General features: G+C 34.6%; 3 protein-coding genes and 1 non-coding gene across 6 annotated transcripts; 3 read left to right on the top strand and 1 right to left on the bottom strand.

Annotated features, from left to right (window-relative positions):
• The first annotated feature begins 8,845 nt into the window (after positions 1–8,845).
• LOC107629302 (uncharacterized) lies at positions 8,846–10,388 on the top strand. Of its 2 annotated transcripts, XR_015907687.1 has the most exons (3): positions 8,846–9,631; positions 9,730–10,157; positions 10,193–10,388. XR_015907687.1 is itself a non-coding variant. In XM_016332059.3 (2 exons), exons 1-2 carry the CDS (start codon positions 9,223–9,225, stop codon positions 9,915–9,917), a joined length of 597 nt encoding a protein of 198 aa, XP_016187545.1. In that variant the 5' UTR covers positions 8,903–9,222; the 3' UTR covers positions 9,918–10,388. The 2 variants fall into 2 exon arrangements, 1 of the variants encoding a protein (XP_016187545.1); XM_016332059.3 differs by having other exon boundaries at positions 8,903–9,631; positions 9,730–10,388.
• A 1,026-nt stretch (positions 10,389–11,414) lies between these two features.
• Positions 11,415–13,552, top strand: LOC107629301 (histone deacetylase HDT1). Its single transcript, XM_016332058.3, has 9 exons — positions 11,415–11,620; positions 11,763–11,839; positions 11,913–12,121; positions 12,287–12,330; positions 12,423–12,464; positions 12,548–12,729; positions 12,848–12,907; positions 13,004–13,097; positions 13,204–13,552. The coding sequence occupies exons 1-9, from the start codon at positions 11,608–11,610 to the stop codon at positions 13,338–13,340; spliced, it is 858 nt and encodes a 285-aa protein (XP_016187544.1). The 5' UTR covers positions 11,415–11,607; the 3' UTR covers positions 13,341–13,552.
• An 860-nt stretch (positions 13,553–14,412) lies between these two features.
• Positions 14,413–17,167, bottom strand: LOC107629300 (splicing factor U2af small subunit A). 2 transcript variants are annotated; one of them, XM_016332056.3, is made up of 3 exons: positions 16,522–17,167; positions 15,754–16,198; positions 14,413–15,626 (listed from the first exon to the last, which is right to left on the bottom strand). In XM_016332056.3, exons 1-2 carry the CDS (start codon positions 17,052–17,054, stop codon positions 15,772–15,774), a joined length of 960 nt encoding a protein of 319 aa, XP_016187542.1. In that variant the 5' UTR covers positions 17,055–17,167; the 3' UTR covers positions 14,413–15,626; positions 15,754–15,771. The 2 variants fall into 2 exon arrangements, with proteins under 2 accessions (XP_016187542.1, XP_016187543.1); XM_016332057.3 differs by having other exon boundaries at positions 14,413–14,663; positions 16,522–17,131.
• Positions 17,168–17,210: 43 nt separating this feature from the next.
• TRNAL-UAA (transfer RNA leucine (anticodon UAA)) lies at positions 17,211–17,293 on the top strand. Its single transcript has one exon. It is a non-coding gene; the product is annotated as a tRNA-Leu (tRNA).
• The last annotated feature ends 397 nt before the right edge of the window (positions 17,294–17,690 follow it).

The following is a 17,690-nucleotide window of genomic DNA, read 5'->3' on the forward strand; positions in this document are numbered from 1 at the left end:
TATAGGAAAAAGAATCATATTGCCTCGCATATTATTTTTTGTTCGATAAAATATAAATTAATTTAAATTAATATTCGCACCTAATAACATATATACATAACAATTTTCCACTTAATCAATTGCCTTGCACAGTTGCACAGCTTGTCTATCTGAAATAGTCATTTATCATAAATAGAGTACACGGTACCATAAGCCCCACCAATAATTGAGGCTAAGCTTTTTTTTTTTTTTTTTTTAATGTTGATTAAATTAGTCATTGTGATGAGATACACGGCAAGTTCAATTTTAGTAAACAAACTTATTTATCAAAGTAGCATAACTTATAATCAATTAATCAAGTCCTCAAAAGACATAGTAATAATTACGAGAGTATGGTTAAGTTAGGTAAATTATATATCTCACACACGTGCACGTGATATGAGAGAATCCAAAGTTTGAGACCCTTGCCAAATCATTAATAATATCTTAAAAATAAATAAATTATGGCGAATACGTATCACAATTATTTTCCCAAAGTCCCAAATAATGCTGCACAAGATATATCTTGGTAGCTGGGAGGATATGATTGTATAAAGCATGTAGAATTCTGTATGCTTCCGAAAAAGATATCCAACCAACGTAAGAACGAAGTTGTATGTTTTCTAATGAGTGTGCATGATAGATAAATAAATAGGTTATTTTTTTAAAAGTATAATATTAACCTAAATGAATTTAAGATATACTAAAATAATATGTACTTTTAACATACATAGAATAATTCAGATAAATAGAGGTACCAAAACCAATTAAAAGCATTGGGAAGTGATAGGATTTGAAGAAAGGGAACAAAATATGAGCATATTTGGATTGTATATTATCAGTGTGGGACAAATTAAACAGTGTGTGGTTGTGCAAGTTGTTTTTCTTTTCTTTGCTATTATGCATGTCTTGTATTTTGCTCTGCTCAATGCTCAACGTTCAACACTTGGAGCACCTCACAAATTTTAGTTGTAGCCTCCCCTATAACAGACAAATAGGCATGGAACTTATGTTTATATTTTTTGTGCTATATATACTATTATTTTACAGGTATTTATTTTTCTTTTTCTCACTACAGCAAAACCGTCATTAAATGTAGTCCTAATTGCAATACCAACTCCTAACCGTCGCTATATGCGCCGCAGGTTGTCGTTTTACGGTCATTTTCCCAAAATTGTCGCAAAATTTTGACCATTATCTACTGGAATTGTTTTAGTATCTTTTTTTTAAGAGAATTTTTTTTTTAATCTAAATCAACCTTAGTTGAACAGGCTATAAAGTAACCAAGTAGTGAAGTGGAGCTATGTATTTGGTGTTAAAACCCAAGAATTTTGGTTAAGCTAAATTTGTTCCTGTAAGTGATTTCGAGTGCTTATTAATTAGTATCTTAGGTTTATCATAATAAATAAATAAATGAGAGCATGCAAATGGTTGTATATATAATCTTCAACTACCAATTAAGTAAGGTAAGATAGCATGTGAATCTTCTCCGTTCACCAATCATGTTGTTTATTAAAAGCAGAAACGTAACAAGCATCATTGAAGTTACTTCTCGTATAAAACTTACAATCTTTGTGGATTCGTTTATCCGAAATTTTGTGATTTGAAAAGATTACATGTGCCACATAGTATGCTTGAAGTGCACTACTATCCAACCAGATGGATAATAACTCTAACTAAGAATAATATTATAAATCCAAGTTATTTTATTAATTACATTTAATCAAATTAATTTAATATAATAAAAATTAGTTATAGTTAATATTATTTTAAATTATATTATTTAATTTGATTGAACTTAATTTAGAAAAAATTAGATATATAATATTATTTAATAACTAAAAAAATTTGAATGGGAACCTCGGTCATTCAACGGTAATTTTTTTTTTAAACATATATTTACTTTTTTTAGGGTTTAGGCTGCTTTTGTTTATGAGAACAGGACAAAGACAAGATACTGAGAACAAGACATAAAAGACAGAGATACAAAATTTTATATTTTTATATTTTGTTTGGTGATAAACTATGAAAATTCAATTTATTCTCATTTTTCTTTCATTCAAAAAATTTGAGACGAACAAAATAATAATAAAAAATAGAATTATAAAAAATTAACAAGAATAATAAAAAAATAAAAAATAAATTGTGTTCTTTATTAGTATCTCTGTGTTCTTTCTATCAGGATGAATACAAAATACATTAATTTAATGTCTCTAAACACAATATCTCTGTCCATATCTTCTTTGTCAAATATAATTTTATTTTTCTGTATTCCTGTCTTTTCTTTGTAAGTCTGGATTTATCACGAACCATCCTCATTTTTTGTTTTTTGTTTTTTTATTTAACAAACAAAAATCCACGTGTTCTAATCCATGAAATTCACTCCACATAAATAAACACGTTTTTCTTTTGTAAGAATATATTCCTTTCTTTTGTAATTAACAAACGAATCAAAATTAAGTAATTAACAATGATGTAATAGATAAATATGTATTTGTAAAAATGAAACTATATAATTAATATTAATGTAATTTTTTTTTATTTAATTATCTCCTTATCATTAACGCACAAAAGAATTTCGCTATCTTAAATGTTGTAACAATGTATAATTTTCAACTAAAAGGTATATTCTTGTTATTTATTAATTTAAATAACACAATCTTACACAACATTAAAATTTAGCAATTAAGTATTTAAAGTTTTAAGATTTAAAAGGTTAAAGATTATGATCTTTTTCATGAGGATACCTAAATTTCAAAGGTTTAATCTAAAAATTAACTTAAGGTTTAGTTCAATCTCAGTCACTGGTGCCCTATTGCGGCAACGTTCGTCAACTTCCTATATCTGTTCGTCAACTTCCTATATCTGTTCCTATATCTGTTCTAAATTAACTTCAGCGCATGATGTCCTTCAATTTTTCTATCCTCTGAATACCACAATGCCTATGATAATTTAGGGACATAATTAACCTGTCAATTTTCTACTTCTATAAAAAAATTTCCATTTCTATTTTCAATCTGTTTTTTTGGATTGGATTATCATGCCTTGGCTTTATGGTTTCTCTTTCTCAGTCAATGGGTAGAAAAAAAATTCGGGGCCGGGGGTTTGGTCTAATTTTATTTAATTAAATATGAAAATAGACGTTATGAATTTAACTTTAATTTGTAATTGTCAAATTCAAATATGACATTCATTATGATTGGCTGACTTCTCCCATTTTAATTGTGACTTAGAGTAAATTAGAGTTCATAATAATTCATGATATTTACGTGATTATTTAATGTGATTTTTGAGATTTTAATTTTATTATTGTGGTTTCTTACGTAGAATTTCGGATACCGTAATAATCCTAAGCATCATTCCAACGATGAATCAGCTATAGAAGTCTTGACATGGCGTCACTTTGTCATAGAACATTTTCTTCTTCTTCTTTCTCTTTTTCTCCCTTCCGCACCAAAGTCCCATGACGGCAACCTCTACAACTTCTACTTCTTCTACCTTCCGCTCTTCCTTCCCTTCCGCACCAAAATTGCTTCTTTCTTCCTCCTTCCCTCTCTCCCGCACCAAAATCCCACGGTAGCAACCTCCTATTCTTCTTTTTCCCTCTCTCTCGCACCAAAGTATCATGGCAACAGCCTTCACAACTTCTTCTTATTCTTTCCTTCTACACCAAAGTTCCATGGCAGCCAAAGCCTCATGGTAGCAATCTCCACAACTTCTTCTTTTTCCTTCCCTCTCTCCCACATCAAAGCCTCACGACAGCAACCTCCACAACTCATACTTCTTTTTCTTCATCCTTTCCTTCCGCGTATACAAACTCTGCTATTCCGAATTTCCGACACCATCACGTGCGCCCTGTTTTCGTTGACCTTTTTCATTATCTTCTTTCTTTTTTTTTTGTTGTTTTACACTCTCATAATTCTTATTGTTTCACCCTCTAAGAAGAATAAAAAATAAATAAATCAATCAAATTTAAAAAAAATAAATTGTGCAACATTTTATTTACTTTTTTGGTTTATTCTTTTCGATAATAAATACAAAAGTTTTTAAAAGAAAAATATATAACTTTATAAATATAAACAGAAAAATTCTGCATGAAGGAGGAATAAAAATAAGAAGAATAAAAAATAATTGCTGATGGTTATCAGTGGTCCAAACTCATCAACTGTAACATTTTGTTTTATGTGTCACGGTTAAGAAATTTTGGTGATATTTTGTAAAATTTGATCAAACTGTAATTAATTAAGTAATTAATTGAATATGGGCAACAATAGTTAGAAAAAATTCGCAATAAGAATTTGACAATTTAAATATGATATTTGGATTCAGTGAATTTTTTTTAGAAAACACACAATGAAAATTTGATCGGCAGTACCAATTGAGATCTGTCCGATATTACAGATGAGAAATAATTTATGAGTGAGAAAGAAAAAATAGTTAGAATTTATGATTTAGAAAATAAAAATATCTAAACGCACTTTAAAACGCTAATCTTAAATGTTTTGGTCTAAAATTGGGCCAACAAGTCATATACGTGAACCGGGTCCAAGTGAGACCCAAACCCAAGGTATATAAGCATCCTTTATGACATTGAACCTCATTTAACCCTAAAAATAAGAGGGAGGGGCGGATAGAGAGAAGAGAGAAAGAAAACCTAGCTTTCTAAACTTCAAATCACCATAACTTTCTCTCCGAAACTCCGATTGACGAGCCGTTTGCGACCACACGTCCCTCTTTTCATTCTCTTCAATTCTAACTAGGTATTGTAGTGAATATTTTGTTCTCCTCTATCCAATTTTTATTTTTCCTTGTAATTTTGAGTTTTGCTTTAAATTTTGAGAAAATCTTGTTATTTATGAGTTCTCTAATATAAGCTATTGATGAGTTTCATCAACTATTTTCGTGAGTTAAGGTAAGAATCCTCCAAATCTTGTGATTTATGAGATTTTTTAAATCCTAACAAAATGTATATGTGAAATTGGTTATGTTAGTGCTGTTGGGTGAATTTGGCACACTGTGAGGACTTGAATTGGTCTGTGAAACTCTTGGTGAAGCTTGGAGCTAGTGCTTGGTGAAAAATTTGCAAGGAAATGTCAAATTATTGTGACTACAAGAGGTACGGTTTAAGTTTCATTTAAGTACCATATGGTGTGATGAGGATTCCTTGGTTAGATACCTCTAAGATTAGTTTTTGATTGGTAATTAGTTAGTATTGATATATACAGTTGATACGTTGTAGAAATTAATGATTGGATTGAGAATTGTGTGAATTTGTATGTTTGAGTGTTGAAATATTTGATGAATTGAATAATGATTATTGGTTTGTGGATTATGTATTAATTTGTGAATTTTGGGCGCCAGAAAAAAAGTAATAACGGTAAGTGATGATTGAATTGCGTGATGACGTATGTAATTGAATGGAAATTGATAATGAATGATGGAAAATTAGGCATGATTGCTAGGAAATTAGAAATTGAGGTTTGAGATGGGAAATTGGTGGAATTTGAGTTGAATTGTATAATTGGAGAAGGTTTGAATTTGGTTGAGTGTAAAAATTTGAAATAGGTTGGTTTGTGGTTGAGAAAAACAAATTTGGCTTGTGAACAATTGGAAGGATTGGTAAATGTGTGTTTTTGGTAAAAAAAAAAAAAAGATTTTGGGCCAACTTCGGTGGGCCGTAATTCAGTCCTCGAAGTCGAAAAACTTTTAAATTTATATTTTTATGAAAATTCATTTATCGATCTTTCCAACGGTTCAAAAATGGTCGAAAAAAGAAATTTTGTGGAAAAAGTTACGAGGTTTTAAAAATTGGACTGAAAAATTAATTTCTGCAACATATCAGATTTTTTTTTATATAGATGCGTACGCGGCCTTTGACATGCGTACATGGGCATTGGCCTCTGCCAAGTTCTCCCGCGTACGCGGACACTGCATGCGTATGCGGTATGGTCCAAAATTGGGTGTATGCGTACGTGGACCTTTATATGCGTACGCAGACACCCAAGTTTCAACTTGTGCGTACGCATACCACATGTATGCGTACGCAACACCCAAAATTTGGAAAAATGGGTTTTTATGGCTTTCAACCATTCTTTTGGCCTTCTAAACCTTTATAAATTTCGATATGAGCCTAGTGCCGGTGGAATCGAGGATGAACGAGTTAGGGTCTTAGGGATAAAGTTAAATTGAGTTAGTAAAATTGGGAGCAATGAACAAGATGTTAAGTGATATATGAAGATTATGAATGGATAATGATAAATGAACTTAATTAACATTGAATATGAATTGAGATGAGATTGATAATGAGGATAACAATGATCACAAGATTGATAATGAGGATGATGGTGAAGTGTGACGGGAACTATATACCGGGATGAATAGGCGAGTTGAGGTAAATGATTCCCTCTCTCGTGTTGCGATTATAATTAAAGAGGTAATAACATTTGCGTTGTGAGGACGCTGGTATTTTTCCGCTCACTTAAAGGCAAGTTGAGATTGAGGATTCTCTCACTTGCTGTGATAAACAAGTTGAGGTCGGGGATTCCCTCTCTTGTTAGGGTGGGCAAGTTTGAGGTTGAAGATTCCCCCACTTGTCGCACCAGAGGATTGGATTGAAGGTCGAGAATTCCTTTCGGTTTAACTATGTGATTATTAATTTGAATGTTGGGAAGGGTAAGTTGAGATAGAGGATTCTCTCTCTTGCTATGATGAACAAGATAAGGGTGAGTAATCCCTTTCTTGCTATATCGGAAAATTGAATGGAGAAGGTTGAGGATTCCCTTCGATTTGATTCCTGGCTGTGGTGTGAATAAGTTAGGTTGAGGATTCTCTATCATTACATCACAGTCTCTCTCTAAAATGGGAGGTTGAGGATTCCCTCCTTAAAGGTTGAGGATTCCCTTCGTGTTGAAAGACGATATCCAGGTTAGTTATTGGGTGTGTCGGGTTGCATTGGCTGTATAACCGATGATGAGCTCGTTGGCCATAGGGCAGGCATACATCATTCACATATGTTTGATTTGTTTGGGTTTACTTAATTATATGAGTTTGCCTAATTGAATATGTTACATGCTTAACTGCTACTTGCTTACTTGCATTAATTGTCTTACTTGTGTATTACTTGTTTACATTGCTTGTGTTTGTACAACTGAGAGGTCTCTCATGCTGATATTAGTTGACGCTGAGGGTTGTCTTTGTTGAAATAAAATGATGAGATAACTGATTAACAATGATAAATACTGAAAGAGATTATTTAAGGGACAGGGAAGTGATTTCACTTGCTTCAGGTGAAAATGTGAAGTATTGATATATAATCACTGAGTCGAATTAGTTGGTGTTGGTTCTGTAATGAATTGGAAGTTGGAAAGTTTGGAAGGTCGGAAAAGATGAGAGATTAAATTAGACTTAATATCCCTTAGGACAGTTTCCTAAGTTATGGATTAGTGAGAACCTAGGGTGAATAATTGATGAAAGGGATATTAGGATACTTAGTGAGTTCGTATTATAGTGCATTATATTTATTTAACACTTTTACCGTACTGGGAACTAATAGGTCGGGGGTTCTCATTATGTATATATTCTCTGTTTTTCAGATGCAGGTTCAGGTTCTTAGCATTGAACGGTGGTTTATCTGAAAAATAGCGAAGATTATTGGATTCTCTACTTATTTTATTTAGATTTCTCTCCATTTGAAAAACTTATGCTATGTATCTATTTAATCCTTTTGAAAATTTACCTATAGAGGTCTTGACGTATATTTTTTGAGAGATAGAAAAATTACTGTTGTCAACTGATTTTATTACTGTATCCTAGTTGGCCTAGACTCCGCAAGTCACGACTAGTGGCTATTATACTCATGTCTATATACATATATATACCTTGTCTTTATTCTATTCTTCCTTATTGTTATACCTTATCTTGATTCGTTATCCGAATACATTTTATCTTCTTTTCTTTGATACGAGAGTGTTTCCGATTGTGATTTTATTTTGCTCATTTTCAGGCTTCTTGTTAATTAAATCCTTTTAATTATATAGATGTATATGTATTATAATCCACCTTTAAGAGTCGTACCACCTTACTATTATTGACTTATAATTCGAGCATAAGAATTTGAATATTAGGGTGTTACACATTTTATGTTTTATGTTTTTCTCAAAAAAATTCTTTCTCTTTCTCTTTCTTTTTGTTTTTACAGTTCTTTTTATTTCACACTCACACAATTCTTATTGTTTTATCCTCTAAGAAAAATAAAAATAAAAAATAATAATAAAAAAATAATTATGTAATTTTTTATTTTTTATTTTGATTTATCTTTTTTGACAATAAATACAAATTTTTAAAGAGAAAACACATAATTTTATAAATAAAAATATAAAAATTATGCATGAAAAAAAAAGAAAAGAAATTAAAAAAAATTTACAACATCAAATTTAAAATTTTAAAAAATTTTAGTGTTAAAATAAAAAAAAATTGTGTCAAAATTAAAAAATTTCTGCATCACGATTAAAAAATGTTATTGTTATTTTTCATGAGAAAAAAAAAAGTAATTTCACATGTATGTCTGTGAACAATTTTTGTTGATAAAAATATTTAGACGTAAAATAAGACTAAAAAAACAACTGAAATGATTAACTATAAAATTTATTATTTTTTTAATTTACATTGGTTCATACTATAGTATTTAGTATTTTTAAACTATATGATAAATAAAAGTAGTCAACTGATAGGTTATAAAGTGGGTAATAATAATAATAATTTGTAAGAAAAATAAAACAGCAAGAGAATAATAGTAACCCCAGTGAATCTGGTCCATACAGGTGTAGCAGGGTTGCCTAACCCAAGAGTGTACCCAACCTAAACTGGCAACACACGATACTTTCTTATCTTTTCTTAATTTAAAAAGAAACTCAACTCTTCCATAATTCCTCATCTTCTCTCTCTCTATCTTATAAAAACCCACAGAATCTATCTTAAAGCCCGCAAAACTGTACCTCACTCTTCTTGCATCATTCTTTCAAGCTCACTCTGGCGTATTTACGGTTCTACCCTTCTGGTTATGATAGCTCCCAACCACGCGCCCCCTTCTCCCTCCCTGGGCTTCCCCCGCCCCAGATTCGTTAGGTACCGCCGATTGAGGTAACTGCTAACCAACTCCAACCAATTAACCACAGTAGAAGAAAAAACAAGCTCTTATATTCCATCATGAAGAACCAGCGGAGTGCCCACGTCGACTCTCACCGCCGTGGAAGGTTGTTATCGGAGAAATCTTCTTCTTTTCACGTTGCGGCCACGGCGGCCCCGGCTACCATGTCCGCTGGGGGACAGATTCGGAGGCCGAAGACGATGCCGGACTTAGTGTCACACAGGAAACTCCCCGAGGCGACGGCGACGGTGCCTGAATTTGTTCGAAGAGAGCCACCGAAGATGCTGGTGAAGGTGACGATGATGGGGAGCCTTGGCCCCGTGCAGGTGGTCATGCCTCCAGAATCCACGGTGGCGGATTTGGTTGCGGTGGCGGTCCGACAATACGTGAAGGAAGGCCGCCGCCCAATCCTGCCATCCCACGACCCGTCCCACTTCGATCTCCATTATTCTCAGTTTAGCTTAGAAAGTAAGCAAATTATATATTCCTCTTTTTATTTTCATTTTTTTTGGAGTCTATAATAAAAAGTGAATATAGTATTTATTTATGATTATTTTGTGGTTTAGGTTTGGAGAGGGATGATAAGTTGAGGGAGCTTGGATCTAGAAACTTCTTCCTGTGTCCGAGGAGGTGCGGTTCTGGCATCACCGCGGACAGCGGAGGGAAAACGGCGTCGTTTGGTTCGTGTTCGAAAGAGGTTCAAAAAGGAGGAAAGGGCGGTGGTTGGCTTAGGTTCATTGATTTCTTGTTCTGAAACCGTTTCCTTTTTTGGTTGGTTGGCTCAGAACTTGAGGAATGCTGTTCATTTGGATTTTTTTGCAATAAAAAATCTTTTTTTTTCCCTTGCATAATAGAAAGTATCATGTATCATTGGCTGGTTGCTTTGTAAAAATTATTAAAAAATTAGGTCGGCGATTTAGTGGGGTGCTAGTTTTAGATATGTTGGCATGGGAATGCATTTATGCATTAGCACAAGTGAGGGAATGCATTATGCGTGTATGATTGTTAGATTCATAACAAAAAAAAAAGCTATTTAGTTCATTAGATTCTTTTCCCTTTTGGGTCACTCTTTCTACTTTGTTATCTTCTTTGAATATTTTTGTTTGCTGTTCGTTTCCTTGGTGGCAAGCAAAGCCCATCTTGTAAGTCTTTGTATTATACCATCTACTACTTTGGTGTATTTCACTGGGATTGTAGTAACACAGTTGATAATCGCACTTGAACATATTAAGGTCTATTTTGCAATGGTAAAAGTTTATTATTATTGTGAGAATTCGTACCCAGACTATTTGTAACCTCCGTTGGGATGTGTGGATCAAATTTCAAGAGGAATAATGCTTCACAAACAACTCTAAACATACAATTACCTAAACAATTACGGTTTTTAATTTGTATTTCACCTACTTTCAATTACAATAATTTAATGGTAAAAATTTAATATAATTGTCTCTATGTGAAGTTAATAACCAATAATCATTAAATGATTTGGCACAATTGATTAGATTATTATTTAACTATTATCAATTATCAACATTACTGTATGCTTGTGAATTTTCACTTAATTCAATACCTCTCTATACTTTCCAACTGTTTTTTTATTATAAAAAAATTCTATAATAGTTATTGAGACTGAAAAGAAAGTCGACATAAAAAAGAACCCAGTGAAGGCATATGCTAATTCGAAAGATAAGAGGCCCTCAACTTCATATATTTATCATAGTTGCTTACCTGCATAGCTAATTAGCTATTATACATTTATAACGAGCAGAGCTATAACCACCATAAAAAATACTAGATTATCTATTTCAACAGTTGTTGTAAACTAAAAGAGTAAGAGATAAACGATGATTTGAAGAGATATATCACCAATAAATTTGTTCACACAAAAAATCGCGTACACTCTACTAAGTGTAGAATATGTATTAAAATATAAAATAAAATACATGTTAAAAATAAATTAAACTACATATGTATTTATATAGAAATACACTATGATTAATTTTAGTGTACAAATAATATTTTTTATTAAAAATACAATCAAACCATCTTTGTTATAAGACAAGTTTTTTATACTTCATACTCATCCAAAATACACGAACAAAAACTTTTTTGTTGGTTTTTGGGCTATGGAAGAGTATTCCCTCTAGTTTTTGTAAGCCCACTTATTTGTATCACCAGCCAGCAATGACGAACACACTCACCCGGGTATTCAACAAGGCCCAACTACCGAACAAAAAGAGAAAAAAAAAGTATTTTTGAAAAGAACAAAGAAAAAGGAAAGAGGCGGGGGGAGGAATAGAATGAGAAAAACCCTAGTAGCTAGCAAGACACTATAAATACTAAACCCTTAACACCATTTCTCCTCTCATTTTTTCAACCATCACATATTGCCGCTCCCCCCTCACACTCGCTCCTCTTTATCACGCGTTTCAATTTCAATTTCAATGGAGTTCTGGGGTAAACTTCTCTCTTTCAATGTTTTTTTGTGCTATGATTTTACTTCAAAGCCAACCAAAATTCATTTATAAACTCTCATAGTTGAAACATTTTATGTTTATGGCACTGTAATCTTTGTTCTAATTTGAATAAAATAAAATAGGTGTTGAGGTTAAGCCAGGGGATTGCGTTAAAATAGAGGAGTTGGAAGTAGCTAATGACTACATCCACATCTCTCAGGTTCGCTTCTTTTCATGCTTATTGTTTTCTCGTGTTTTTTGGAATAAATCTTCTAAAGCGTTTCCCCTTTCAGGTTGCGCTGGGAGAGGCCTCAAAGAATGAGAAATCTAAGGAGCCTGTGGTTGTCTACCTCAAAGTTGGAGTGCAGAAGCTTGTTTTGGGAACTTTGAACAGGGAGGAAATCCCCCAAATACCCTTGGATTTGGTTCTCGACCAAGAGGCTGAGCTTTCCCACACTTGCAAGAGTGCCAGTGTCTATTTCTGTGGATATAAGGCTGATCGATATCCTTTACACCACTAGTATATGTTAATTTATTCGTTGTTTTTGAATTGGTCTTGGTCCCCTGTCATTAGAAAATTTTGAATATGAAAAGTGCAAGTTTGAATGATTTGTGTTGTTACTTGTGAATGTTTTTTCCTTGACTTTTGATGTGTTCCCTGTGGCACTGATGAGGGCGTTCCTGGTGATTTTGGTTCTGATGACTATTCAGGTATGGCACAGACCTATCTCTTAAATTTGATGAATTGTTATTGATTTATGATTCACTTGCTCAAACATTGTTGCATTGTTTGATTTGTACAGAGAGTGATGAGGAAGAGGCTGCATTGAATCTCAAAGATAATGGTTGATAGTTCTGATCAATCCAAAATGTACTATTTACTTGTACATTCTATGATGTGAGTAACTAATTATTAATCTTCATTCAGGAAAAGTTGAAACCAAGTCTGAAAAGGTAAAGATTGCTGAACCAAAAAAGGATGTGAGTGGTGCCCCATCAAAGAAAGTCAATGTTGCTGTTCCAAAGAAAGATGAAGAGGACGAGGACTCTGATGACGACGATGATGACGTTGACGATGAGTCTGATGATGAGGATGAATCTGGAAGTGAGGTAACACAATGACTTTGATATTACTTTTTGATTTTATTTGAAACTTAAATGGAAAAATAAAAACATTGCGCTTCTTTTCAAGTATTAATTTTGTGGAAATCTTTATTGATAATTGTAGATGGATGCTGATAGTGATGAGGACGGGAGTGATGAAGATGAAGAGACACCTGTGAAGAAGGTAACATTACTGTGTGGTCCTGTTTCCTCATATATTGTCTTGTGTATTATTATTATTGGACATTAAAAACTAAATGCATAGCTTTATGTTTTGAAGGTCGACCAGGGCAAGAAGAGACCAAATGTGTCTGCAACAAAAACTCCAGTTCCTGCTGCTAAGAAAGCTAAGAATGTAACTCCTGAAAAGTCTGGTGAGACTATTAGCTATCTTTACAATGCGATATTGCGACATGTCATGCATGCTCACCTGATAGCATTCCAAGTGCACCATCATATTTAATGTGCTTTGTGTTGTAGGTGGCAAGAAAATTGCACATGCACCAACTCCTCACCCCGTGAAGAAAGGTGGAAATCCGAACAGCGCAGGGAAGTTCCAGTCACCCAAAACTGGTTCACAGCAGCAGAAAAAGGGTGGAAAGAAGGGTGGTCGTTGATCATGAAGTTTCTTATATGTACTAATTTTTGCTTTAATTGCATTGGAATATCATAATCGGTGTAATGGTTATAAGGTGAACGCTTGGATAGGAGGTTTACTAAATTTTGTTTGCTAGAGAGGCTACTAGTTCGTTAAGTTCTCAAAAATTTTGTTGGACAACTATTTTGTATTAGTTGAGTTAAAATATATTAATTATCTTTATTATTCAAATTTGAGCTACTCTCTAATGCTGAGAACGTCCATGGCGCACCACTTGTTTTGACTATTTTCTGATTCCCCTTGATTTTCATAACGCAAACTACATGATTTTTATTTGTTTTCTTGGTATTTCTAAAGACATTGTTAAGGCTATTTTATGTAGGCTAATTCTATGGTGTTTATGATTTAATGCCTAAATTTTGCATAATTTTTTTTTTTAGTAAGTTTTGAATTTTTAAAAATTATTTATTTTTATATCTTTTAAATTAAATATTGATTTTTGACTATTTTTAGTAGATAAACACCATATTTTAGACACAATAGCATTTACCTTTTATGTATTGAACAATGAAAAATGCTTTGTGTCAGGATCAAAACTTCGTTTTAAATTTGAGCCTTAATGCTCTTATTGGGATTTGGAACTCGTCCTTCGTTGTTTAAAACGATATGAACTTGAATCTCGGTCATTTGCAAACGATATTTTGGGGCTCGCATGGTAGATAGTGAACCCAGTTCTACACCATTCAACTCCAATATTCTGAATACTCAAACAAACTACGCAACCATGGTTAGATTCATATTTACCTAATTACGTTCATCGTCTTCCTTTGGCTCCCTCCTTCAATATCCTAGTTTTTTTTTTCCTTAAAATCTTTTCGTTTTGTAAACCACTCGCATGGACTAATCTTCATGCATTAAATCATCATCACCATCATTAACGAATGGCACATAAACTCGCAAACTCTTCCTAAACTTGCGAGTTTAACCTAGTTTAACCGAGTCTACTTAATCTAGTTTATATCCGAGTTAGCTCAATTCCACCACCTAATACGAGTATGACAACAATGCCTCTCTACCAATGCAAAAACAAATAAAAGGGAAGCTAATCATACATTTTAACCATCCACGGTAATTTACAGTCACAACATAACGAAATAATTAAAGTTCGAAATCCAGCCTCCAATTGAACTCTGAACCATATATATCCTAATAAGCTAGGAAAATAAAAAGCCATTTCAAATAGCCTGCCATTACAAGAAACAAACATGCCAGTAACGGCTTCACCCGAAATTGCTTGTTGAAAAGATCATCAAACCAGGAACCTGCAGCGCACTCCAAGAACCTGTACACAATTCCACGGTAAAATTGCATTAAATCAATGGTTCGGTTCATAGAAGGAAGGAAACCCTGAACCTGCAAAACTTGTAAATAATGTAAGAAAGTGACTTTTTAGAGAAAAATAAAGCTTTATAGAATACAAAACCCATACAGAACCATTGAATTGGTCGTTCACTAGCCCTTCATGTATGATGGAGATCAGTCCCTGACTGTAAAATAAAAGAATTCATGCACACATGCAAATCAACCATAATAACAAGCATACATGATCAACTGAATGGTAAAACTAATAACCGATCCCTTGTAAAAAAGATATTTAGGTTGAAAGAAAGACAGGAATCTGGTTTTGTAATGAAAGGTTTTTAAAAAATAAAGAGGATATATCTTTAACATGACAAAGTATGTTTCCATTTTACACTAACAAGATCCAAGGCTTAACAAGAACTTGTGTTTGTTGGGAGATGGGACTGAGGGGCGTCTGCTTAATTCTTGTGAATATGGATTAAGAAAGTAACTCTAAGAACATTGGACAAAATGAACCAAAACAAAATAATTGAGAGTTGAGACAAAGGTAAAAACAAAAAGGGGGCCAATATTTGCGACAATCTTGGACAGAGCGTATGAAAATTTGTAGGAACACAAGGGAAACAGGAAATGTTACACATCATTACCTATAGAGCTACCGAGTACATACAAGCAGTGTAAACAAGAAATAGGGGGCTCCCTATGCAACAAAAAGCAGCTTTGATAATATTTTTGGGAAATTAAAAGGAAAAAAAAAAAAGAAAAAACACTTCAAAGAGAATTGTGCTGAATTAATGAGTTAGTAGAAGTTCCTGAAAAACCTAGCATGAAATAGAACAAACAAACATACAATCAAATCAAGCATCATGTATACAAAATGAAAAAGGGGTGGGGGGTGAGAAGAGAACACATTCCATATCACAGAACAGTGCACCTGTACCACCTGCACAGTGGAAAATGGGTGATAAGCTACATTTATTTTGTGGGTGGTCTAGTTTCGAATTAATTTTTTTTCCCTACTGCTAGGGCAAGAGAACATGCATAAGAGAATTGAGAGAGACGACACAAACCATAATAGCATCAAAAGTTCAGTATCCATATCCTTCGTCATGGGGCTGTTGCTCATGCTGCTGATGTTCATTACTACCATTCTGAATGTGGCCACCATTATTTTCTTCAGAATTAACCTTCCTAGGATTCTCTTTCTGTTCCTTCTCCCTGTTCCATTGCTCAATTCTAGCACGCCTCTCTTCGCTACTATCTCTAACTGGACTGCGCTTCCTCCTTCCTCCAGGACTTCGGCTTCGAGTGTGGCTCCTCCCCCTCCTATGTCCAGGGCTGTTGCTCCGGTGTCTCCTGCTACGGCTCTCATAATAGTGATCCCTTTCATCATACTTCCTGCTGTGGCTACGGTGGGACCGCTCCTCATGGCTCCGATGCCTAATAGGGCTCCTGCTTCTGCTTCTGCTGTGCCTGCCGCGGTGGCTCTTACCAAACAATTGACGCCTCAAGTCCCTGATGGAAACAAAATCTCATCAGAGTTGAGTGGACTAACCCACTAACCCAATCCCAAAAATTATCTCATGATCGCGACACAGCGAATCCCAAAAGCTTCAGTAATAGTGCAAAATAACAGATACTAACTACCTTATATCTCGTCCTTGAGGGATCTAATTGACCTATGTGCAATCTTTCAAAAGAGCATTCTGATCATTAACCTTATTTTACATAAAACTAATAAGATTATTCTGATCAAGGGTATGTATCATAGTCGTGGCAGGCTATGTCCTAAGCAATGTTAAACTCGATAGATAGCAAAGGCAAACACAAAGAAGTACCTGCTGATTCGTTTCAAGTGCATGAAGTTGCAATAACCGCCGCGGTTGCAAGTGTTCTCCTCATACTGCCTGCAAGTGGCCTCACGGAAGTCGGTGACAGGAGAGAAATCGACGATAATGGGGCGGCCGGCATAGAACCTTCCGGTGAGGTTGCGGAGGGCATTAGCGGCATGCTCTTCCTCGCGAAACTGAACGTAGACGTTGCCAACCATGTGATCGGCGAGGTTATCACAGACGTTGAGACTCTCGATGTCGCCGTACTTGGAGAGCTCGTCGAAGAGATCCTCGTAAAACTCCTCAAAGTGCTCCTGGATCTTGCGGGGGTCGATGGGCTGGCCCTGGGCGTCGACGCCCGGGGTAATCATGTCGGGCCTCTGGTACATGTTGGAGAGCAGCAACGTCGGGCTTATGCTGGGCTTTGTGTGCAGACGGGAGCACCTGTCGCCGTGCCTGCAGGCCCCTATCTTGAAGTAGAAGGGGCAGTTCACTCTGTCCTTCTCTGTCCCGAATATCGATGCCAGATGCTCCGCCATTTCGATCTAGGGTTTCTGCTGCTTTCTTCCCTGGCTTCGGTTAAGAAGACATCGCTGCATGCACCTTCTAGAGCCTTCGAGTTCTAGTTCATTTAATACAGCAGATTCTCATTTCATCTCAATTAATATAACTATATTAAAGACAATCATCACTCAGCTGGTTTGCCCGAGAGGTTAAGGGGGAAGACTTAAGATCTTCTGCACATAAGTGCGCGTGGGTTCGAACCCCACAGCCAGCATTTTACTTTTACCCCAAATTGTCGATCAAGCTTCATTATGTTTATTGGTGGCCCAAGAACTTGCCTTTATGGTATTCATGGCCCAATTGCTCCAATTTCTTGACCAAAAATGCTATGAAATGACTACCAGTTTTGATAATATAACCTTACCTCGTATGTTTTGTTTAGCATAAAGTAGACAACAATTGATAACCTTTTTAACCAATGGCTAAAAATAAATTTATTTGTATGACACCCATCTTGTTATACTAATGTTATGATCCAACTTTCAAACTGGACATTAAAGAGTAGTGATTGGCTCAAGCACGTTTTTACTAGGGTCACACTGTCCTGTAAGACGAAATTTGAGGATACAAAAACTAACATCAAGAATGTTTGGATTAGTATTGCATGTGGC

This window comes from Arachis ipaensis, chromosome B3 (genome assembly GCF_059453495.1).
Source record: "Arachis ipaensis isolate K30076 ecotype BB chromosome B3, ASM5945349v1, whole genome shotgun sequence".
NCBI lineage: Eukaryota > Viridiplantae > Streptophyta > Magnoliopsida > Fabales > Fabaceae > Arachis > Arachis ipaensis.